The 15,187-nt window shown below is 35.4% G+C and overlaps 1 protein-coding gene across 1 annotated transcript in view; it reads right to left on the minus strand.

Moving 5' to 3' along the window:
• kon (chondroitin sulfate proteoglycan 4-like protein) overlaps positions 1 to 14,749 on the minus strand; it is a gene marked incomplete at its 3' end in the record, with an annotated part of 26,347 nt that extends 11,598 nt beyond the window's left edge. Inside the window, exon 1 of the mRNA XM_017628760.1 lies at positions 14,309 to 14,749. Coding sequence (XP_017484249.1) covers positions 14,309 to 14,408 — 100 coding nt within the window. The remainder of the gene's footprint in view (positions 1 to 14,308) is intronic.
• Between the last annotated feature and the right edge of the window lie 438 nt (positions 14,750 to 15,187).

A 15,187-nucleotide genomic window follows, 5' to 3' on the forward strand; every position in this document is an offset into this window, starting at 1 on the left:
AGATGTTATGTTTTAGCGGAGTTAAGCTCCAAGCCTTACTAGTACTCCTAGTACTCCTTGCTTCAGGTGCTAAACATTAACAGTCAGGATATAACAACTTTTTCTGGGATAGCAAATGGTTCAACAAGCACCATACTGATAAAGTAGGTTCCTCCGGTTGAAAGGATGTTCCTCCTCCTGGCACTCGTAAAGAGAATTCACAATATGGATGACTGCCTCCGAGTGGAAGTACGAGTAATTCAATATTTTCCTCTATTCCATGCGTAGCAAAGATTTAGAATTGTATATATATATATATATAATTTGTACCACCTGCATTTTTTTATTTTAATTTATTTATTTTATTTTTATTTTATTTATTTTTATTTTTACGTTTTGGTTCATATCCAATAAATTTGTATTGCTAAAAACAAAAACTAAAAATACATTTTCTTTGTCGCTTAAGGGGCTTAAAAACTCTTTAAATTTTCGTCGCTCAAAGAGTTAAAAAAAAATACATATTTTGAACTGCTTCAAAGCTCATGAGCTCATGAAGTCTCCTGATGAGAAACATAGTTTTTCGGTCGAAAATATAGATTTTCAAGAATTCTAAGAAAAGGTGTTTTTTCCTCGACGAAATATACATACGTGAAAAACTTCATGGGCTTTGAGGCAGTTATATATACCCCGTAAGATTAAAATTTTAACCTTTTTGGATAACCCTAATGTACAGGTAATGAAGCGTTCTTTTATTTGCACCAATTTAGGAGACCGTTATTCATGATAAAAAATAAAATTTCGAACTTTCAGATCAGAACTTCCTCTCACAGGTTCCTCAGATAATCCAATTCGTTAATACCATAAAATACAAACCTGTGCCTGAAATGTTATTTTTGGTTATTCACTAATTAAAAACATTTTTAAGAAAACTCTATGCATCACTGTGTAACTTATTTTTTATTTTTTTATTTGCCAGTCATAAATTTTCCTAGTAACTGCAAACGTATTGACAATTTAAAGCTCCGCAGGGCGGACGCTTTTGATATTCACCGACCTCGCCATGATCATTCAACCATACGCTTGCCTTTGTGGGCCGGCCAGCCTACAGAGGTACATACAAACAAACGTTTACCTACCTATTTGCGATGCATTCAATGCTATTAACTAGCTGCTGTATGGCAAGCTAAGAGGAATAAGTATTTATGGTTGAATTGTGTTATTTCTCAGAACTTTTTGGCTATCGTGAAATGCAAGACAAAAGCAATAACAATGCATTTATGAGTGCGTGCATACATACATACACATGTATATATGCGTGTTTTGTGAACCAGCAGCTCCTTAATTTGGTCTGTTTACCGCAACTAATTAATTTTTTTTTAGCCGTGACTTATGATATTCTTTGTTTTTCTATCTCTCTATACTAACTAAGTATTCTGAGATTTTCCTTAATGCACGACGAAAGACGACGTGTTGGCTTTGACAGTTTTGCTGTCAATAAGCACACAAAGAACGACTAAAGTTTGTGTCACTAATTAAGCTCCAAAAATGGCGTGTTTTTTGTATAATGTTGTTTATTTTAATTTTTTTTTTTTTGAGTTATTGACATAAGTGCAGTGCGCCATAGACAAAGCGGCCTCGACAAAGATGTTTTGTATTCATACATACATACATATGTACATATATGGGGCGTTCCATACCAAAATGGACGGGGCTCACACTTTATGAGTTTGATTTGTTAAAAATTTTTTGGGGGGATATAAATAATAGAATATATGAAATTTGAGCTTGATTAATAAATTTTTTATAAATTTTTTAGTTTTTAATAATTTTAGAAATATCTCGAGAACGGGGCGAGGAAAAAAATTGAAATAAATCACACAAACACACATCGAAATTCTCTATGAAAAGAAATATTTTTTTATTTTTTTAAATAAAATAAAATAAAATTTTTTTTATAAAAAAAATAAATTTTTGAAAATATGCCTTCTCAAAAAAAATTTGAAAAAATCGCAATGGTAGCTCTGAGTATTGCACAATATTTAAGTATAGTATAAAGGGGTGTACTCTAGAAAAATTTGAGTTATAATATTTTATTTACACCGAAGTTGAGTAAAATGAGAACATTACAAATTTACAATTTTTTTTTAATTTTTTAAGATTTTTTTTGAGAAAGCAGTTTTGTAAAATTTTAGTATAATAACGTGCAGACTTTAAAGCGATTGCAAAACTGGCGTTATTTTTTTATTTTTTTATTTTTTAAACGGTTTTGCGCATTTTTTCCATAAGAAAAAAGTGCAAAAAGCCGTCCGCATAAAAAATATTAAAAATCCACGCAATTTTTCAGTAGCTTTAAACTTTATTATACTAAAATTTAATGGGCTACAAAACAGGATACTAAAAAAAAACATAAAAAATTTGTAAATCTGTAATATACTCCTTTTACTCAACTTCGGTGTAAAAGAAAAAATCATAACTCAAATTATTGTAGAGTGCACCCCGTAATAATATACTTAAATATTGCGCAATACTCAGAGCTACCATTGTGATTTTTTCAATTTTTTTTTTAGATTGCATATTTTCAAAAATTAATTTTTTTATCAAAAAAATTTTACGTGAAAAATTTCTCAATAAAAAATATATTTAAAAATATTTCTTTCCATCGAGAATTTCGATGTGTGTATGTGTGATTTTTTTTTTTCAAATTTTTTCCTCACCAAAAATTTTCCTCACATGTTTGTCCATATACCCTAAAAATTTTAAACAAATCTAACACAAGTAGTATGAACGCCGTCCATTTTGGTATGGAACGCCCCATATGTACTCTTATATTTCGATCTCCTAAAAATAGTTAAAATGCATAAAATGAAAGCTTCCAATTTGAAATTGGCTTACTAGGAAAATTGTGTGTAAGCTTATGCTTTTTCATTTGCATATTTATAAATAAACTTTTATAGTTAAACATATAAAATTTAATGAGCAAGTCACGCCAATGATGTACAACGGTGTACCAAACAGTCTGCGGCATCCAAATTTAGGCTAATAAAGCTGCGGAGCAACAAAAATCTAGTATTTGATGGCAGCGAAGGAACGTTTTAACTTGTAGTTTAATTGCATATGTATGCAAGTGTGGGAAACGAATGTGGGCTGAAGCGTCAGACGATGACTATAACTCACGGTTCTGATAAAACAGGGACGTATTTATTTACTTACAGTCGTCTGTATACGAGTATATTAATAGCGATCATTCAATGCTGCTAGTCCTTATAATTGCTAAAATCTCTCATACGAGTATACATAGAGTTGAAATACAAATTTTGTAAAAAAAAGTCTTAAGGAAATTTATTAATATTGTTTTTACCTATTTTTTGAATATGGTCGAATCAATTAAGTGTTTAGCATAAATAATTTCATCCAAGGTCGCCACATTCTGCTACGCATGTAACAAAGACAGAAAGTTTTCGAGATTTAAGGCTCAGCTAGTCTAAACTTAATTTACGTTACGTAACCTAATATATTGGCTAACACAATATGTTTTTGTCAAGGAATTTTTTTATGTGACTTATAGGCGGCAAAGTGACCAACAGCTGAAAAGGAACGTACAAAAACAAAATATTTTCGCTTCTGGGCAAGTTGACGTATTGAGTAATCATTGACGATTTCTTGCGTAAGTTAAGTTAAGTCTAGATTAACTAGACTATTAGCTTTCGTTGTTTTTGGTTATAAAATATCTAATATTCTACCTGCATTAAATAAACAAGCGTCATCTTACCTATATCATAATTTACCTTCAACATTTTATTGTTGCTTTTAATTGTAGGTAAAAAGCTCGCTTAGACTATGTCCAAACAAGCCAATTAGCTGAGGCAATTAAGATTTGAATTACGATATTGAGTTTGGTGTTCACACACACGTCAGTTGCGCAATTAGCGATACGAAATCAGCGAAATCAGCCTACGGTGATGAAAAAGTTGGAACAGTCGTATCTTTATTTAGTTTGGAAGTACATTCGGTACAAACACACAATTTTAGGTACATTTGGAACGTAGCCGAATAACTTATCATTCCCTGATGATAAAAGGGGACTAGACACAAACAGCTGATTGCTCTTTGTTCAATAAACATACCTGCAAGTCAAAACTAAACATACCTAGCAGGGTTGCATAGAGAATCTGACACAAATTAATTGCCAATTAATTATTAATTGGTGAAAAGGTTCTTAATTGCCAATTAGGGGCCTGTTTGAATATAGTCTTAGTGTGACGAGATTTAACTCTCTACTTGGAATAACCAGTAGTTAAAAAATTTTAACACTCTTTAATTTAATTGATTTTACACAGAATTATCTCTTGAGATTGTAGTGATGGAACTTTTTACCAAAGTGTCATATAAAATACACTTAAGAAGAATCGATGCCAGTACTTGTAATAGACACTGCTTTAATAGTTGAAATTTTATCCAACAAGCATTTCTAAATGAGTTTTTGAAAAGATCGAGGACCACCCTCTTCCACTAATCATTAAGAAGGTAAAATGACCGCTTCCCCTCCTTTTTTGGGTTTTAGTTCTTCATTGAGTTATGATAGTATTGAAATAAATTAGCGATATACTCATTTTGACGGCATTTATATGGGATATAGCAGATAAATTTCAAAAGTTCGCTACTATGTTTATTGTTAATTTTTAAACATTTTTAATGTAATTGAAAGAACGAAATTAAAAAAAAATATTTTTACTTATAAAGTTCTTAACACGTTCGATACGTTTTTGGTATTCGCAGTACTCATTCAACTATTTGTTAAAAAGTATCGGGTTCTCAATACTACTCAGTACTCATAAAAAGTGTCGCTTTATCACTATCTGGATGTAGTTAAAACTGTTTTAATTTCTCAAATCGTGTTCCGCTTTTTCGTGAAAAAAAGGAATAGCGCGAATAGCTTTCGTCTCAATGCTTTACGGTGATTTTTCTTTTCTGGAAATAAATTTTAATTTAATGTACACTCTAAAAAATGCATGTAAAATTACTACTTAAAAGTGTTTATTTTTCAACCAGAATCTGTGTAAATATAAGCACAAGATGTTCAAGATCTCATTTTGAACGTGAGAATACAAATGAATATATTCATAAAGTGTTTAAAATCCAACGATTTTGGAAGTAAAAATAAACTTTTTTACTAATAATAAACGTTAAGTGCTCATATTTACACAACTTTAAACACTTTATGTGTAATTTTGCTCTACGCGAAAATTTTTGTATGTAAAACTATACAGACAGAATTTAATTTTATTAACACGTTTTGTAGAATTGCCCACATAAGGAGAGGAAACTGGTTACCTCTCTTTATATGCGTAAATTTAAACACATTATTTCTAGATAAAATTTTAAACATTTTATGTGTAAACTGTAAAATTGTGAACAATAAATTAGAATTCAACGAACAAATCTTAAATTTTTTCTACGCTACATAAATGATAATTAAAAGTAAACAATTAAATAAACAAGTAAATAAAACAATTAATTTAATTAACACGGTTTGTATATTTGCATTCATTATGAGAGAAAACTGGTTATCTATCTTAATATGCGTAAATTTAAACACAAATTTTTTAGAGTATACAAAAATATTATCCCAAAAGGCGCTCTTAAGGCGTTTGAGAGCCCAAAAGTTTTTAACAAGTTTTGCAAAAATTAAAAATAAAAAGTTATGGCGAATTAAAAATAGGAAGAAAACATCATTATTCTAAACTGTTTATAAAATGAGCAGACTGGGACACAATTCGAAAAATGTTAATAGCTATAATTTTCAAATAATTCCAATTTCGAAATATTGTGAAATTCGTATTTTTCTTTATCGTTGTAAACCATATACAATTCATTCCGAGAAAGAATCGTCCTTCGAAAAAATAAGTATTCTTCTAGTGATTTCTTTTTTATTCAACGGCTGTTGATGATCCATTACCCGGGTTTAATACCTTTGGAACACACTGATTTAACATTCATAAATCATTAGCGTTTGTTATTGGGATGGAAAAAGATCTTAAGCTTTTAACACTAACATATTTTATGAAAATTTATGTTTTTAAGAAACAAGCGTGTTATCTTTAAATTCCTTAGGCAAAAAAACACATTTTCAGAAAATCCAAACTTTTTTAGCACATTCAATGTCATAAAACCGAAAATATTTATAAAATCATAGATATTTATTACCTCTTAAATTCATATTATCAAATAAATAAATTAGACCACAATAAACAGATAGCCAAATTTCCTCGTACGCTTTGTCATCAACGGAAATTGGCACAAAGTCATTTAATTAACACGCGAAAATACGCATAATGAGAATTTGTTCGCTCATTCACTCATCATAGTAGGAGAAGAAAAATCACGAAACGGCCAACCAAGTCACACGACGACAACAAATCAGTAGCCAAAAAATTAAAAATAACGGGTGATTTTTTTGAGGTTAGGATTTTCATGCATTAGTATTTGACAGATCACGTGGGATTTCAGACATGGTGTCAAAGAGAAAGATGCTCAGTATGCTTTGACATTTCATCATGAATAGACTTACTAACGAGCAACGCTTGCAAATCATTGAATTTTATTACCAAAATCAGTGTTCGGTTCGCTTTACGTCCGATTTATGGTCTACATAATCGACCAAGTGAGCAAACAATTAATGCGATTGTGACCAAGTTTCGCACTCAGTTTACTTTATTGGACATTAAACCAACCACACGAATGCGTACAGTGCGTACAGAAGAGAATATTGCGTCTGTTTCTGAGAGTGTTGCTGAAGACCGTGAAATGTCGATTCGTCGCCGTTCGCAGCAATTGGGTTTGCGAAACACATTTCGAACCGAACACTGATTTTGGTAATAAAATTCAATGATTTGCAAGCGTTGCTCGTTAGTAAGTCTATTCATGATGAAATGTCAAAGCATACTGAGCATCTTTCTCTTTGACACCATGTCTGAAATCCCACGTGATCTGTCAAATACTAATGCATGAAAATCCTAACCTCAAAAAAATCACCCAATATTACTAGAATAGAACGAGCGCAGCAGCAGCGGCGGCCGTTAAAATGAAAATCAGGCGAAACGTGCAAATTTCACACAGCCGGCCGCAAACACGACCGAGAGAAATGGCCAAAACGGGTGGACGTAGTATGGGTAGTGTATGGGTAGTGTGGCCGAGTTGTTTGTTGCCGGCCAATATTCGAGTGTGTTGACGATGATTCATCGACCACAGAATAGAATAGAATAAGTGCTACGAGCGCTGAGCATAAAAAGTGACGTCACGGCGCGTCGTACAGCATGAGAAACCGTTGTGGTGTATTTGGGGAAACTAAAAAAAAGGGGAGCGGAAAAACGGTAACGACAAGCGAAAATGAGAAATACCAAAAAAAACGTGTGCTTGTTTTGCATTTTATTTAAAGAAAATTTCGCATGCAAATGTGCTTTACTGCTGCTCCTGCTGCCGGCTGTCATTCCTGTTGTTAATGTTGCATTTTTCTCGTTATTATTTTTTATTGCTCACTTCATTGCAGCAGCTGCCGCGAAAAGTGGCGGTGTGCACCCCAAGTCAAATGGCAGGCGTGAAAAATGCGCGAGCGCACAACGCATTCGTTGTCACAGCACTCAAGTTGCTGCTAGCTGGGGGCTAGCGGGGTGGTGCGGCTGATTGGATGACTGGCTGGCTGTCGTCTGTTCGACTGTGTGTTTGCTAGGTATGGCTTTCTGTTGCAATGCCCGTCCGTCCGTCCGTCCGTCCGTCCGTCCGTCCATCTGTAGCAGTGAGCTTGTTGTCTGCTGCAGTTTTCTTTCAAACGCAATGCAACTACGAGTCGTTATTGGTGTTGCAAATCGCGTAGTCAGGATGATCAGAGGCGTCGAATGTTTCAGATTTATGGGTTAAGGGTTTCGTAGTTCCACAAATTTAAAGAAGTACTGAGCAGCAACCTAGGAAATAAACCAGTTAACCTCTAAGAGTGAGTCAGCTCATTAAGAGATCGCCGGCGTTGAGCAGCTGTTTTTTAAACTAGCATTCAGCCTCAGAATTTCCTCGACAAAGGTAATGGTGGCATTGAAAATACACAAGCGCTCAGATCTCTGCCGCCAACAATTTCTGCCCCGCCCCACTCAGTATTATACCAGCATCGACTTCTTTTAGTTTTCTGGGGGCCTTTAAGGCTTCCCCACGTATGAAGACACAAAGTTACGGTAAGTCCAGCGGTGAATCAAGAGCAGCGCTAGGTGCACACGGCAATAGTTATTTGAAGTTTAGCCCGAAGATTTCCCACGGTTTTGGTTGAGAGTCTGCTCCACCATTCCACTGACGCAGAGCTGATTAGCTGACAGACCCCAAGTTTTGCCAAAGACCTGTTTACACTGCCAAAGTGGCGCCAATGCTTTGGAGGTGTTGTACTCCACGTGTGATTCCCACGATAGTTTTGTATTCAGAATAACTCCAAGATACTTCACTTCAGGAGAAGTCTCAATTGTTACTCCTTTAGGTGCTAGGGGAATAAGACCATCCAACCTTCTCCTTCTAGTGAAGAGCACAACAATAGTTTTGATTGAGTTAGCGGTGAGCCCACTTTTATACCATACCAAGTGTCATATCATATCGTATTCATTATGTTCTGCGCTTTCCTGCAAACTGTGACTAGACACGAAACATTGCCGGTATAGAATTGAGCATAGATGTCAGAGTCAATAAGAGAGATAAGAAGCGAATCAATTATCAGGTACCAGAGCAAAGAGGAAAACTCACCACGCTGAGGGCAGCCTCTGTTAACTCCGCAAGTTACTTACATATTGACTTCCTTCTGCCTGAATCCTGATGAACCGCTCACCTAATAGCCATGTTGATGCAAAGACAGAGAATGTAGAGTGAGCGCCTTCCTACGAATGTGCAACTCTACAAATATTTCAAGACATTTTGGCATGAAGGATGTCATGTAGCTTCTGTGGATAGTATAGTCATCCATACCAACCTTAGGTTTAAAGGCGATATCAACCAGCCTCCAAGGTTGTAGTATGTCGGCAAGTCCAAACGACGCGTCGTGACGCTTTGAAAATCTTTCCCAAGGTAGCCAAGGAAAGCTCAACACCTTCGTTGAATACAATAGATTCAATAGCCTACCTTATGGCGTCTTCATTCGCCAAAGTTCCGCCAACAAATTAGTTGTATGTTGACATAACCATCACCTGATTTCCAGGAAAGTGAACCCAAAAGGAACAGAGAGTGTCTCAGTCCCAATAGCCGTGAAAGAGCCATCAGGCCTGTTGAATGAACCCAACTTTGTAGTTTTGTCCTTCTTCACAACTTGTTTGCCTCAAGGATTCTATTCCGCTGCAGTACTCTTTAACAGAGGTCGTTTCGTTCTTTAAGTAAAATAGCTAGGATGCCATCCGGACCGGGAGATTTGAAACAGCCAAAAGACCCATTAGCATATCTTGTGGCATCTTCACTCGCCACAGTTCTGGCAGCAAACAACTTGTACCTTGGCAACAGTGGTTTTCCTCCTGTCAAGGGAGAGGAAAGTGGAACTATCACCTGATTTCCAGGAAAGTGAGTCTCTAGAAGGACAGGTAGAGTCTCAATCCTAGTCTCCGTTAAAAGCTATCAGGCCTCTTGAGTAATCCTAGCTTTGTAGTTTGGTTCTTCTACATCAATCGAAGGTAGCTAACGGTACATTCAGCTACATTGATGGTTCAAAGGTGAAGCAGGAAACTGGCGCCAGTTTCTTTTCGGAGCGTTTGCAGATCAGTCCATTATTTGCCTATGCCGAAACACTGCAGCGTATTTCAAGCTAAAACTTATGCTGCAGAGAAGTGAGGCAGTCTTCTACTAAATTCGAGTAGAATTCCACAAAAGGATTACCGAACTTTTTTCAGCTATAAATTTGATATTTAGTAAAATTTCTAATGACTTTTGGGCCAACGGAGAAAATTGTGCAGTAAAAAGGTCATTATGGCCACCGTTAAACAGTAAAAAAGGTTTACCTCATTAAACTCATTAGTCTGTCTATGGCATTAAAGTCTGTGCGCAGAAATTAATATTCGTAGGAGTTATCGAAGTAAAGAGGATCATTCCACTGCTGCTGCTACCTCGACCCCGATAGGAGCTGAGCTCTTACTTGCGGAAGTTCATACCACGATAAAGGAAGAGCTCAAAAAGGAAAATACCAAACTGAGGTAACAGCATTGGCGAAACACCATGGGCCTTGGTCAAGCTAAGAGCTTATTAGAGGTGAAATACGCGCTATTCATAAACCACCCCAAGGAGAGGATAAGAATTATTACAGGTCATTTCACGGGTCAATGCAGGCTAAGAGGCCACTTGCATAAGCCAAGGGTATGTCAAGTGATGTGCGTCGCTTTTGTGGGTCCGGCAAAGAGACATCATTGTACCACCCTCTGGAGTTTGAGGCCGTTTCACGAAGAAGATAGAGGTACATAGGACATCTATGGCCAAGCAAATAGCACATACAATCCCTACTCCCGCAACCTTTTCTAAATGGTAACAATTCTTCACTGGTCTAACAGATATATCGGGGTGGAACTCTTGGATCTCCTCCATTTCACTCGGAATGGCAAATTATTCAGTCAGTCACTGCCCTGATTATTCTTTATTTTATAATAGACAACTACAAATGTATTATTTCTTTGTAAGCCAAAACTTTTTCCATATTTACGAAGAAACGTATAAACGTCAATTAAATTGTAATCCTTTTTAAATAAAAATGTATAAAACATCCTCCCCACGGTACGCCTCTTCAAAACTCTTTGAAGCGCCTACTTAAGTACGAACGCTCAAGTATCCATTTTTCGCGACAGCATTTAGTTTTTGTTTTGAATGCAGTTCCACTTATTTAAATATTCTTAAGTATGAAGTATTGCTGAAGTGCTCAATGAAAAAAGAAAAAGCAAAAAAAAAACGCGCAGAGTTGTATACAAAGCGCACAAACAAGTCACGAAATTGAATTGCTGCCACATTTTGTGGTTCAACGACGCATTCGCTACCCCATTTTTTATGTGCCGCATTTGCTGCAAACAAGCGAACAAACAGCGAGACCTTTGATCCTCCCCAACTACAACGAAAGCTTGAAAATGGAATTTGAAGTAAGTCTTCGATTTGTAAGCGTAAAAATTGCACAGACGTAGATCCGCGCTGCTCATTGCATGTTTGAGAGAAAGCAAATAGTGAAAAGGTTTAAGAATTTGCATATTGTTTGATAACGATTTAACTATAGTTATATATAAAAATATGTAGTAACTTAAGCATTAGCAACGTTTGATTGTGCATTGCTTTTGAGGCCTGGTGTCTGTTGACATAAGCGAAGCAAAAGCATGGCCTACGCGAATTGCACAAGACACAACGCCATAAACTATCAGATAACTCGCGACCTTTCTTGCAACCAACTCTTTGAGAGAACAGTCCTAGTAGCGTTTGGCTTGTCGAACGATATCAACCAACATCTTTCATCAAACCAGGCTACTAGAGAAGGTGTGCTCTCCCACAGGGACAGCAAATTATCTGAGTTGTTGGCAGTAGTGCACCAAAGCCCTCGCCAAGGCAAGTCAGGAAACATCTATACGAACTGATGGACGATGTTCAGAGAACCAGCCTCTCGACGCGACTGCATACCGACAGACCATTAACGGCATTCATAGGGAGTCGGTCTCGTTTTAGGTTTACAACCACCCGATGTGGACGGGACAGTTCTTTGTCTACCTCAGGAGACTCGCACCACAATAGTCCAACTCCGCGGCTACTGCAGCAAACTAAACCCGTATCTGAGCAGAGTGAACGCAGATGTATCCAATGAGAGCCCGGCAAGTGAAGAGCCGCCACATGACTCACGGCATCTCTTCGCATGCCACCAAAACCCAACCCAGCTGACGCCCTGTCCCTATGAACAGACCCAGTTGATGGACAAGCCGATCCGAGTGGGGTTTAGTAGCCGCTACATCAACAACCACAACAGCTGAAGATGACAATTAAATTTGTTTTTGTTCTAATGCAAGTGGACTTTAATAAATCGCAAAATGCCTTTAAAGAAATTTCTGCTATGGTGCTCAACAATATCAATATACCAATAGAACCAACTGATTCGAGAAATTTTTACTTTTTTGTAAGCAAGTGCCAAAAACATGGTTTTTGACGATATTTGAGGTTAGGATATCTCAAGATTCTGACGTGCTAGAGAAAATCGGAGGCCAGATTTGCGTCCAGCACACAAAAATCTACAAGAAACGGTGTGTTTCACTCAGGTGGTAAAATTTTGTTGAACTGTGTTATTTCCAGATTTTTTGTGTGGTCAATTTTCTCATTCAATATAAGGTTTTCGAGGGGATTAGTAATGATTTTTCACTACAACTATTTGGCAATAGGTTCAATACCTATGGTCAAAGGTAAGCGGCTTTCTCCCCGATTTGGCTCGCTTCTTTACTGCAAGCAGCGTCTAGAAATCCTCGGCAACTATTTTTACCACCTGAACGAAAGAGGCAAAATAAAGAATTGGTGAAATAAAATTTCAAATTCAGATTTTTCGGACCACAAATCCCTAGAAAAACTGGAACCAGACAGAATGAAAAATTACACTGAAGATGGCACAACGCTGAAACTGGTTTTTCTAAAAACCAAATTCGACAAGGGATAAGGGAAATTCGTTCCAAAATACATCATATAATTAATTCGAAACATTGTTTAAAAAAATCAGTTCAATGTAGAATAATAATATAAGTACTAAATGAGAGAGAAAATTTTGTAGAATTTAAAACAATATAATTTTTTGGTTTACAACGACGAATAGGTATTTAAAATCCGCTTTTAATAAATTATATCTTTTTAAGTTAATAAAGTTTGCAGGGCGAAATTCGATGATGAGGTCTTGCGTATATTAGTCCTCAAACTATATTAAAAAAAAAAATAAAATATTGCAAATTTTCAATGAAATTTAAGGACACAGTTTGTAAAGGACATTTTCCATACCCATTCGTCCTTATGCACCAAAAAATAATCCTGATATAATTCTACAGAATTTTTTTTTCTATATGATTTCCTTATTGTTATCTTGCATTGCACTGAATTTTTTGAATAATTTTTTGAAATAATCATATTTCTTAAATTTCAAAGTCCTTTAAAAAAATGCTGACGTCAGAGTAAAAAAATAAGCACGCAGTTTTACTATAATTTACCCAGCGTTACGCGAACATATTGCTTTTTTTTGTGTGTAAAATTTACTGTCGCACGGAAATATTTTTTTCATTTCAACATAAAAAATTTGAGTATATTTTTCGTCATCGAAAAGTCCTAGGGGATGAGAGCATTAAAATGCCGACTTTACTTTTTTGGACCATCCTATGCTAGAGCCAACGAGAAACGCAACCGTTTAACAACAAAACGCTCATCAAAACTATTGTTTTTGCAAAAATCGTTAAATAATAGCTAAAAATATGTACTCGTTTTATTTTATTTAAGGCTAATTAAAAAGAGAATTAGTAATTTTTGTAGGGAAAATTGTTTTTGTGAATTTTCACTGTAAAAAACTGCGTTAAAAAATTCGATTAATCGATCATTTCGCAATAATTGCAATTAATTTTTTTTTTTGCTTCTGATTATACATATAATTAATTAATCGAGTAATTGATTTTATTTTTTTGCCATCCCTTCGTAGTGGAAATTTGGCTAAACACAGATAGAATATCAAAGAATCGCTTAGCATATATACAAATTTTTTCTTTCTGAGTCTTGCTGTAATTCATTCAAGCTGTGTTTTCTATCGTACAAATTCTCCATGGTTGTAATATTTTTCTTTAAAAACAATGATGAAATTAAAAGATAAATGAGTTCAAAAGCGAAAGTAAATTTCTTACTATAAGCTTGAAGTTGAAGCAAGGACCACTTAAATTTCCTGCTTATCTCAAATAAATTCAGAGTTTTTCTATTCAGCTGTTCGTTCTGCTGTACACTAACCAATTTTCTTAGATCATTAAAACAATTTTTGTTTTTTTAGATTCCCATTCAAGCAATTGAAACCAATTGCCTCCACAATTAGCTGCGTATATATCCCTTGAAAATCCTTTCTTCCGCCTTCCAAAACTCTAAAGCCAAACTGGCTCCCTTTAAAATTAATGACTTTATCTACGACAAAGAAATTATTGTGAGGGTTGTAAAAATGGAAAAACGATATAAATTAAGTAAACGCACAACAGTTTGATAATGAAGATAAGACTAAGTATGTATATAAGTACGTGCATAAGTGAGCAAGTAAGTAAGTGAGTAAGTAAGTAAGTAAGTATGTAGTAAATGTCATACGCACCTTTCATTCCCGCGACGGTGGGACAGAGTAACATTTGTGCCACAAACAGCGTGCAACACGCGTATATCCAATGCAGCTGCAACATTTTGCGTCGAAACATTTCACAAGCCGATGAAGTATAATCTACGAATGCATAGACACATATGTAGAACGTGTGGGCGTTTAAAAAAAAAACGAATAACAAATGTGACTTTTGTGAGTTAGCCCCAGCCTTTGAGTAATTGAAAATTTTTTAGTTATTTTTATCTTCAACAATTTGTCCTGCCGCAACTATATTTACATTATTTCACTTGCGTAGGGGGAGTGTCGATACTTTTGGCTAAGCGAAGCGCGTGTCGTCAATTGATTTTCGATCATTATCGCTGCACATTTATTGCCGCCGCAGCCGCTGCCGCTGCCGCTGCACTTTCTGACTTTATATGTAGTTGAATTTTCCTCGATTTGTGTNCAACACTAACACATGGGCGCAGGAGCGTTGCTATTGTTTTTCTGTCTGTTGAATGGTTGTCATTCGAATGTATGTTATGTATACATATGCAAGTATGTACATAAAGGCAAATGCATATAAATTTATGTATATTTTTTGTGTTTATGTATGTAAATGTGGTTTCTTCAATATCGCATGTATGTATGTATGTATGAATGAACATACATTTGCATGTAAATCTCGCACTCAACAATGAGAAATCATTTTTTGGCAGCAATTTTTATGTCTGTTTATGATTTTTAACTCACACATATTTAATTGTGAACTTACTTAAAATTTTTGTAATTTTTTTGATAAATGCGTTTTTCTTGAATTTCACTCACGGCTGATGAAATATACATAGATAAACAAACATTACTTGGATTTCCGGCTTCTGATGCCAATTCTTTTGC

This window comes from Rhagoletis zephyria, unplaced genomic scaffold, assembly GCF_001687245.7.
Source record: "Rhagoletis zephyria isolate East Lansing unplaced genomic scaffold, Rhagoletis_zephyria_1.1 Rzeph_scaffold_06180, whole genome shotgun sequence".
NCBI lineage: Eukaryota > Metazoa > Arthropoda > Insecta > Diptera > Tephritidae > Rhagoletis > Rhagoletis zephyria.